This window comes from Lolium rigidum, chromosome 4 (genome assembly GCF_022539505.1).
Source record: "Lolium rigidum isolate FL_2022 chromosome 4, APGP_CSIRO_Lrig_0.1, whole genome shotgun sequence".
NCBI classification, from domain to species: Eukaryota; Viridiplantae; Streptophyta; class Magnoliopsida; order Poales; family Poaceae; genus Lolium; species Lolium rigidum.
The window spans coordinates 160226489-160236428 of NC_061511.1; the positions used below are offsets into that span (position 1 = coordinate 160226489).

Sequence of the window (9940 nt, forward strand, 5' to 3'; positions counted from 1 at the left end):
AAAATACAAAACCTAAACTATGTCTTCCATCACTCTACTCTATCACCACAATGGTGATAGAGAGGACATGTATACCGACGATGCCGGAGGTACGAACCACACCGAGATCACACTCTATGATTGACGTGTCACCCCGGTTCAAAAGAGTTATGTTAAGAAACAGTTAAGAATAAATTGAGAAAAATAAAAACTTGCTATGGTACATCTTCTAATTATGCATACATTTCCAGCAAGGGCACATACATTCTCGTTGCCAGAGTTGGTTGCGCCGTTGCGCAATATCCTCCATCCGCTACCCTGGGAGAAATTATGCAAACGCAAGCTTGGGCAACATCTAACTGGCCGAATTTGGCCAACACTAACACAATGGGTCGCGTCGCTGCGCGTATTGGCTTGGCAGGCCACGGACCGAAACGGATCAAATGGATCTCCGATTTGTATCGGCCTACTGGAGATGCCCTTAAACGTGCCACGTTGTGGATGATAGGAAGTAGTAAACTTTATCCAACTAGTACTTCAAGCACCGCTCGCTGGCGCGCCCACATCGCGGCCCGCGTATCCAGCCAGGGTCGGTGGCCACGCCAAGCCTTTATCGAGCTTCCCCTCCACTCCAGCGACGCCACGGCGGCACCTTCCTCGCAAGCCCCAACCGCGTCCCAGGTACGAGACCGCCGCCGTTTTCTTTCGAGGCAGTCGGCACCAGGTATACATGCATACACCTAGCCGCCAACCAGAACCAGTGCGCGCGCCATAAACTGTGCCCAGCTCCAGCCTTTGGCACTCGCAAGAATCCTCTCTTTTGTGTCTCCCAAGCAGATCACTCGGAGAGTAACGCACGTCTTGAAGCTCGATCCATCTATCCATCCAGCCATGGCCTTCATCCGGCGTTTGGTGATCCTCTTCGTCTTCTTCGTCGCCGGCCAGTCTCCGGCTTCCGCGTGCGACCGCTGCGTGCGCCGGTCCAAGGCGGCGTACCGCGCCTCCTCCCCCGCGCTGGACAACGGTACGTGCGCCCGGGGATCGATAAGCGGCATCCGCTCTCTTCGCTTTTCGCATCAGTTTGATACACAATCTGTTTGTCCTGTTGCTGAATTTGGTTTACTGAATTGCGCGTGCGTGCAGCTGGTTCTTGCGGGTACGGCTCCCTGGCGTCGACCTTGAACGGCGGGCTCCTCGCCGCCGCGGGCCCCGCGCTCTACAGGGGAGGCGTCGGCTGCGGCGCGTGCTACCAGGTCCGGTGCACTGACGCCGAGCTCTGCAGCACCGCGGGCGCCACGGTGGTCGTGACGGACCAGGCGCGCGCCACCAACACCAACCACACCGCTGACCTCGTGCTCGGGGGCGCGGCGTACGCGGCCATGGCACAGGGCGGCGCCGGCTCCGGTGCCGCGCGGCGGCTCAGGGAGCGGGGCGCCGTGGACGTGGAGTACAGGCGGGTGCCGTGCGAGTACGCGCGCGGCCGCAACCTGTCGGTGCGCGCCGAGGCCCGCGCAGCGCCGGGCGGCCTGGCGGTCAGGTTCCTGTACCAGGGCGGGCAGACGGACATCGTGGCCGTGGACGTCGCCACGGCCGGGTCAGGGTCGGGGTGGATTGCCATGACGCGGGAGCGCGGCGGGCCGGTGTGGAGCACGAGCCAGGCGCCGGCGGGGCCGCTGCAGCTCCGGATGGTGGTCACCGGCGGGTACGACGGGAAGTGGGTGTGGGCCGACGGGGAGGTCATCCCTCGGCGGTGGACGGCTGGCAAGGTCTACGACACGGGCGTGCAGATCGACGACGTCGCGCTGGAAGGGTGCGCGCACTGCGACGCCCAGGAGTGGAAATGACGCGCGCAAATCAATCCCACTCTACACTGTACAGCTTTTGATCCTACTAATTCTCTCACCCTTTATCTTTCATTTCGGATGAACGGAACGAAGAAAAATGAAATGAGTTGATCGAAGAAGATTCAAACCTGCCTTGTTGTTGCGTTCTCTACTTCGTGGTGAGCAGCACTAGTGTACTGCACACGACGTGCTGGTCACCGGTGCGTGCCAACCTGTGTTAGTAGTCTGTGCACGACGATCCATGGCATGGCATGGCATTGGTCGTCAACGGCGGGTGCCCGTGCTTCCGCTTTCGCGTAGCGATTTCGGATGCGCTTCGCATGTTTTCTGTACTGGGTAATGGTGACGGCGCCAAAGCTACTAGGCGCGTTTCGTGTGATTCGGGGCGCAATGGCCGTGCGTCCCTGTGGCGTCATACTTTGGTTGCGCGACTACTGCATGCTAGAGCAACTCCGGTCGAGCACCATGGCGAATGCAGGCCGTCGTAGTCGTCATGTTTGGGGATGCCTGATTTTAGCCGCGTCTCCAAAACGGCGTCACAATTTTTTTCTCTATTTTTTGCAAATTTATATATGAAAAAAGCTTTGAACACACCGGCACAAGCCACGTCTGTTTTACATTATTTTTGTGAAGAAAAATACAATAAATTATATAATTTAAAGTTTAACATCATAAGTTTATTTGATAAATGAAATATATTAATATTAAAAGATATCAATTACACTTAGCCTCTGCAACAACGGAGTGCTCTTAACATTACGGATTCACACAGCAAAAAAAACTAAGAAATAAAAATCCCGCTACAGTATCTCAGCCCTAGGAACAGTAATACATCCACTACCAAGACAACGGACTAAAATTCAGACTCTGCAAAACCGACGACTCCAAAAAAGAAACAATGCACCAGCATCGTCGTCGTCCGATCAAAGATCTTAGGCTTTCACCCTGAACATAGTATCCGCTCTCAAAACAACTTGAATAAAGACATTGCTAGGCACAACCAATTAAGGCTAGATCTTGGACTTTCACCCTGAAAGGTAATGACTCCGCACTTCACATGTGCTGCCACCCCCATTTTTATACCACTGCTGCAAAGTCCGGAACACCAAGCAAACCCCTCAACAGCGCAAAGACTTGAACCTCCATTAGCTAGTCCTCTAATTCGGCCTTCATGATATTCTATTTTTCTGATTTTACCATGGATCAGCAGTCACTTGGTGTCAGCATAGAAAAGAGCTTCGTGCAGCTCTCTCCAGAACCAAACGGTCAGAATAAAAGCATGGATGCGCACGACCAAATACCACCGATCCAACAAACTCCAGGCAATAGAAGTACCGTTACATTCGCCGACGGCGCCTTCCGGAACTCAACACTCAGGCGGCAAGCCTCCGGCAGATCTTCATCTTCTCCCAAGAGAGACCCTAGGACCATCGCCTTTATTCAGGTCGGGCCCCCACGCCGGCGACCATCCCAGGCTGGCCATGGTTGCCGTCGGAGACACCAAGCAGATCGCGTAGTCTGGAGACATCGCACACGTCTGGGCACTGCCGCAGCCGAACGCCAGCCCTCCAACGTCGGCCGCCAAGAGGCGAGGAGAAGGGGACCTAGGGTTTCCCCTGTAGCCCGCCCCCACCCCTCCCTCCGCCGCCGACATGGCTCACCATCGCCTCGTCGTCCGTCATGCCGCCGCCGAGCCGAGACCGGGCGCCGCCATCGATGCCCCCGATGATAGGGCCGCACCCTGGCCCGAGGAAGGCGACCCGCGCCCGACGCCCGCGCGCGAGTGGACGAAGAGATCCCCGCCGCTGCCGCCGGCCAGGCTTTGCCTGACTGCGCCCCTGGCAGCAGCGCGGTAGGGTTCCCCCTAGCCTCCGCGCAGGGGCGACACGGGAGGGACGCGGTTGCATCGTAGCACATGTACTTGTCCATATATGCTCTTCGGGATCATTTTACAGTTGGTGATGAGCATCTTGGTCATGGATTTTTCCGTGCATGATGATAAAATCGGCAAAATACGTGGTCACCTCTTGATCAACATGGACAAGAGGACTCTTATAATCATAGGGATCCTCATCAATCACGTAATTGTTGTACTCACCCTCGATGATCATGTTTTGCACACTTACAAGTATTCATCACCTCTCACATTTGATCTTGAGACCAGGTAAGAGAAGGATACTGAACAGTAGAAAATCGAGATTAAAGCACACCAAATACCTTCTCGACATGCTTCTTGCAACTCTCTTGTCGTGAAGCAAAGCGAGACTTCATAGATGTTATTGGTACCGAACAATTCTAGCCAAGAGGTCCGGGGATTGTTTTGACAAGTGTCGATCATGTTGGATAGATGCCATCAACTAAGTACTACCATTTGTTATATGCATGCCATTGATCTCATAGTTGCATGCCAGAGCATGAACTTCAACTAGTTTTGCAAACAACGAGAGCGCTGCAGCACGCTAACATTATTATGCGATTCTATCCAAAAAAAAGAATGCCAAATCGATAGGTCTTCACCTCACACATCTTCAACTGCTACACTACAATATACGTGATTTATCTCAAATATAACTTAGTTAAATATTCACTATGTGCATGATTTATCTCAAAATTTTCTAAACTTACAATTAGATTTTTTTTGCAGCGGTTCCAAACTTGGTATCGGGATTACCCGAGTCCCCACGCATTAAGGCTGAATTGTAATTTTTTTGCATGGTGCCTTTATAAATTGTCCTTTGAGAATCGGCCAAACCGGACGTACGGACTCGAGGAAGCGACCGGGAGGCGACCAGGAAACCCATCTAGGGTTCTGTTCCCTTGCCTACGACGCCATTGGTCAGCTACGCCTCCGGTGGCCTTGGGGCCTTGGAGGTGTGGCGGACCACAACCTCTCGCCGGTGGGAGGGGTTTTTGTTCTTTGTTAGGTTTGTTTCCAGTGTCTTCTTCAAGATGGTGAGATGGCGGCCACCTTCTAAAGTTAGAATAAGGTCCTTCCCGTCTTATCCTCATTCTGGTGGCGCGTCCGGCATCGGTGGAGGGCGCGTGGAGTCATGTGCCCAGCTGATCTTCTGGGATCCGGTCGGTTTTCGTGTTTGTTGGTATGGTTCCAGGTCAGTCTCTGTCATCTTTGGCGATGTTTGCTGCTCTGATGCGCTGGTTCTTTAGGGCCTTAGCACGATGATTTCATGTTTGTCTACTATAACAAACTCTACAACGACAAATTTTACCCGGTTCGGTGATGGAGAGGCGAGGATAGTGGGGCGCCTTTGGCCTGCATCTTTGTATTCGTTGGTAAGTGTTCCGAAGATCTATTTATAATTTCTATTACTTTTGAGTCTATTTGTACCGCTATTAATGATTATTAATAGATTGAAGGAATTTTCGAAAAAAAAAGATTATCCTCCATGGCAACTTGCAGAGACAAACATTAGAAAAAAACTTAGCAACCCATTTAATTTGTTTAATTTGTTTGGCTAAGCAAGCTGGTGCATTATATGCGCATACATGCTCTGATTGTTTATTGATTTGATTCTCATCATTCCTGATCCGGACACATCACTAGCCTCGTGTCCATGGACTAGAGCCGCTATTTGGATAACTAATAGCAGTTGTACCATGCACGTACGCAAGGCATGGATTGGTTCAGTTCGATCGATTAGTTCTTGGTAGGGCACCTCGCGAAAGGTATGTGCTCACCAAACTAGGGTCCGCATAGACCCCTGGGCTGAACAAGGAAGACGGAAATCAACTTGTCGTTTTAGCGCGCAAGCTGTTCGTGAGCTATACTTGCTTGCGTTGCATTGGGTTGGTTCTCGCTGTGCTCACGCCTTGTGCGCCCCTACGGTCTCTTGGACGACATTTTTTATGTTCGTCCAATCATGTTTATTCCAACATGATTGCAGGGGACCATCATCATACCTTATCACGATTTTGAGACGACATCCCCACGTTTCAAAATCAGAAAACCAGATGTGAGAAAATGACCCAGCTCTAGCAGTCGTGATATCCAGCCGGAACACTAAATTGGTTTTTAAACATAAGGCCATACGGCCCAGCTTTATAATTTAAAAGCCACCAGCATCTGATAACATAGATCGACAACGGGCTCTGAGCCCACCCACTCCAACTCCACACTGTTAATTAGGACATTCCAACTCCACACTGTTAATCAGGACCTCCCGCACCCCACCCCTAACCTAACCCTCCCGCACCCCACCCTCCGCCGCCGCCGGCAGCGCCGCCGGGGCAAAGTCCCTCGGGGCGTGGCGGCGGCGGGGGCCCTTCCTCGTCGCTGCGTGGAGAACGGCGGCCGGATCCCACCTCCTCGAGGCATGGCGGAGCGAGCGCGCGTGGGATGGGCGACGACGGCAGCGGCCCTCCTCCCGTCGGGTGTCCCCGGCGGACCGGCCGGCGCGGTTGGGATGGGCGGCGCTGCGGTCTCCCTCCTCCCGTCGGCTTCCCGCAGCACTGCGGCGGTGGCTAGTGGTGGGCGGCGGCCGGGCCCTCGGTCTGCGTCATGCCATCCACCCCCGCCTCTCATCGGTGCGTGGAGGCGATCTCGGGCTTCTTCCGCGACACGAGGGCGCCGGGGCAGCAGCCTTGGGTTCGACGGAGGAGGTGGCCTCTTCTTCGCCGGAGAGATCGGCCTGTGGTTGGGGGTGGTGGATCTTTGATCTATCACCGCCATCCGACGGTGCGATGGTGGAGCTTGGAAGCCGACGATGGTGTCGCCGGTGGAGGGTTGGGATGGCCAGCCCGGGATGGTCGCCGACGTGGGGGTCCGACCTGTATTAAGGCGGCGGTCCTAGGGCCTCTCTTGCGTGAAGAGGAGGACCTACCGGAGGCTCTGGACTCGTGATCTGGCCGGAGGGTTGAGTTCGGAAGGCTCCGCCGGCGAATGTAGCGAGTGCTTTGCCCGGAGTTTGCTGGATCGGAGGTATTCGGTCGTGCGCACCCATGCGTTTATTCCGACCGTTTGGTTCTGGAGGGAGCGGCGCGAAGCTCTTTTTCTGTGTTGACATCAAGTGACTATGGATCCATGATGAAAGTCGGAAGAAGAGAATTTCATGAAGGCCGGAGGAGCGGACTAGCTAAGGGAGGTTCAAGTCTCCGCGCCGTTGAGGGGCTTGCTTGGTGTCCCGGCTTCACAACAACGGTATGAAAGTGGAGGCGACAACACAGGTGAAGCGCAGAGTTCTACCTTTCGGGGTGAAAACCCAAGGTCCGGCCTTAGCTCGGTTGTGCCTGGCGGTGACCTTGGTGGAGGCATTGTTTTGAGAGCGGGGACTATCTTCGGGGTGAAAACCTAAGATCTTTGATCGGGCGACGACGGTGTTTGAGCACCTGTTCCCTTCTTGGAGGCGTCGTTTTTGGAGAGTCCGTAATTCAGGTGTTGTCATGGCGGTGGATGTATTGTTGTTGTTAGGCCCGAGATATCGTAGCGGGACTTTTGTTTCTTAGTTTTCTTTTCCTTTTTTTGGCTGTGTGCATCCGTAGTGCCATTAGGGTGGTGCGTTGTTGCAGAGGCTGGGTGTAATTGGTATCTTCTTGATATTAATATATTCCCTTTATCGAAAAAATCAGGACCTAAGATCGTTCAAGGACCCACAACAGCTAGGGAGGTAAACGGATCGGATCGGATCGGATATTGCTCTTACCATATCCTTGACCATATTTTTGTAACGGATTCGGATCGGAGCGGATAATGGTCGGATGCGGATTCGGATGCGGATTATATCGGATTACGGATATGGAGCGGATTCGGACCGGACTCGGATCGAAAGCGGATTATTAAGAAAATATACACATAAAAAATAAAAGTATGTTTTTTTATGTAAAATACGTTTGTAATTATAGACTATAGTTAAATATACACATCGTATTCGTACAACAAAGCAAATTGCATCATAATAGCATACATATTTTAGGTGATTAACTAACTATATTGTCTAAATATTTAGGGTTGGGCTAATTTTCTCGGATTATCCTCTTTGTGGATCTCGGATAATCCGCAAAAAATGGCGGATAATCCATATCTGTCGGATAGTATCAATACCATATCCTCTACCGTATCCACCGGATATCCTCTTGATCACTATCCGCATCCATATCCATATCCGGCGGATTTCTAAAAATGCATACCATATCCTCAAAAACGGATACGGATGCGGATTCGGAGCGGAAATTATCCGTACCATTTACATCCCTAACAACAGCTACACGTCCGAAATAACAACACCCACACACACACGCAACCGACGAGGTCAGCCGTCGCCTCTCGCCCTCGTCTGGAGTCTTCGCACCTCCAGCATCGCCTCGTCCAGGAGCCTCCTATCGCTCGATCTGACCAGAACCCTCCATCTCTGCATGTTAAGAGACATGTGTAGTATAGCATCAGCCGGGTTATTGATCATCTTCTCTTCTATAGCAAGTTTATTTCTAATATTCCAAAGCGCCCAGCTTTGTGCCGCAAAGGTAAGCCACACTAGCCTACGCAGCGCTCCCGATATCCCATGGACGAGACCCAGGAATTGTCCAGCCCCTGCCGGATTCCAATCACAACCCAGGAGTTCCCTAACCCCCGCCCACATAAACCTGACCAGGTGGCAGCCGAAGAAAATTTGGTTACAGTCCTCTGCCTCCCCGCATAAAGCACACCTCCCATCTAATGGGCCATGTCGCTTGACCAGCTCATCCCCTGCCGGCAGTCTGCCCCGAAGGAGTTGCCAAAGAAAGATCTTGATCTTGGGCGGTACCCTAGTTTTCCAGACATCCTTGAAGTGGGTCACCGCCGCCCCCATGGACATCCTACAGTATAAGGAGTTCACCGAGAACTCCCCGGACTCCTCCAGGCCCCAGGACACCTTATCTCTCCCCTGGCTAAACGGGTGTAGGTCAAAAACCCTACACAGGTTCTCCCACTCCACCGTCTCCGCCAAGCCGAATGCCCTTCTGAACCTAATATGCCACCCCTCAGCAACTCTAACCGCCGCTACCGTAGCATACGGGTTATCGCAGCAGTCGAAAAGGCGTGGGAATCTCCCCTTGAGCGGCCCAGCCCCCGTCCACCAGTCCAGCTAGAAGTATGTTTTGTTTCCGTCGTGGACCTGGTCTCTCGTTGAGACGCCAAATGGCTCACTAGTGGCTCTCAGTTGTCGGATTTCGTGATGACTAGGGTTCTGGTAACACCAGTTCACGATTGGTCGGTCAAATCCTTGGTCTCCCTACTAGTTTTCGTTCTCCTCGACACCTTTTCCCCCGCTCCTTGATGAAAGCCTAAAATTCGCTTCAGATTTAGCGATGGCGGCTTGGGCTCCGTTTACTTCGCTTCAGATTGAGCGGTGGCGGCTTGGGCTCCGTTTACTCCTTGGCAGGCATTGCGTGTGTAATGGTAGGGCTAGCGCCATGCGTCAGTGATATTGTGGATGGTGGTGATGTGGTCCGTGGGGTGGCGCTAATGAGATTTTGAGTCTCGTGAGCATCTTCGTTTCTTCTTTGTTAGATTCTCTTCGCTTATTGTGTGTCCTTCTGTTCGTTGGCTGATATTTTTTTTAGAGAATACGACACTTTATTTATCAAATAACATCTTTACATAGTTCATCCCAGATGTAACCTGGAATCACACCTACTGAAATATTACAAACCAGGGGCTCAGCAGATCGAGCCAATTTATATGTGCCACTACATTCAGTTCACGACGAGCGAATTTAAACGTACATGATTCGAAATCCAACACTAGAGATTTGATGTCAGCTATTACCGTACCAAGAGTAGAACGATCAGGTTGTCTTGAGACAATGCGTTGTATCAGAGAGAGGCAATCCGAGAACTGAACAGCCCTCGAGCTAGACAACATGTTCCTTGGATATGGTTAGTGCCCTCCTTACTGCCAACGTCTCGGCCATCTCCGGCAAGGGCAGGCCACCAATACCTTCATTGAAAGAGAGTATGAAACTCCCATTATGATCCCTGAGCACCACCCCGCAGCCCATCCGACGCTCTCCCGGAAACAAAGCAGCGTCGACGTTGATACAGATAACACCCTCTAGCGGAGCAGCCCACCGAGGCCGGATAGACGTGGTCACCCTTGGTGTCTCCTTCGGATTGCCCATATGTGT

At 52.4% G+C, this 9940-nt stretch overlaps 1 protein-coding gene across 1 annotated transcript; it reads left to right on the forward strand.

Moving 5' to 3' along the window:
* The first annotated feature begins 870 nt into the window (after positions 1 to 870).
* Positions 871 to 1955, forward strand: LOC124705343 (expansin-like A2). Its single transcript, XM_047237078.1, has 2 exons — positions 871 to 1003; positions 1123 to 1955. The coding sequence occupies exons 1-2, from the start codon at positions 871 to 873 to the stop codon at positions 1821 to 1823; spliced, it is 834 nt and encodes a 277-aa protein (XP_047093034.1). The 3' UTR covers positions 1824 to 1955.
* Positions 1956 to 9940: the final 7985 nt, after the last annotated feature.

Coding starts and splice junctions, on each gene's coding strand:
- LOC124705343 (XM_047237078.1), top strand. CDS start 871: ATGGCCTTCATCCGGCGTTTGGTGATCCTCTTCGTCTTCTTCGTCGCC. Junction 1,004..1,122: donor CTCCCCCGCGCTGGACAACG/GTACGTGCGCCC, acceptor GCGTGCGTGCAG/CTGGTTCTTGCGGGTACGGC.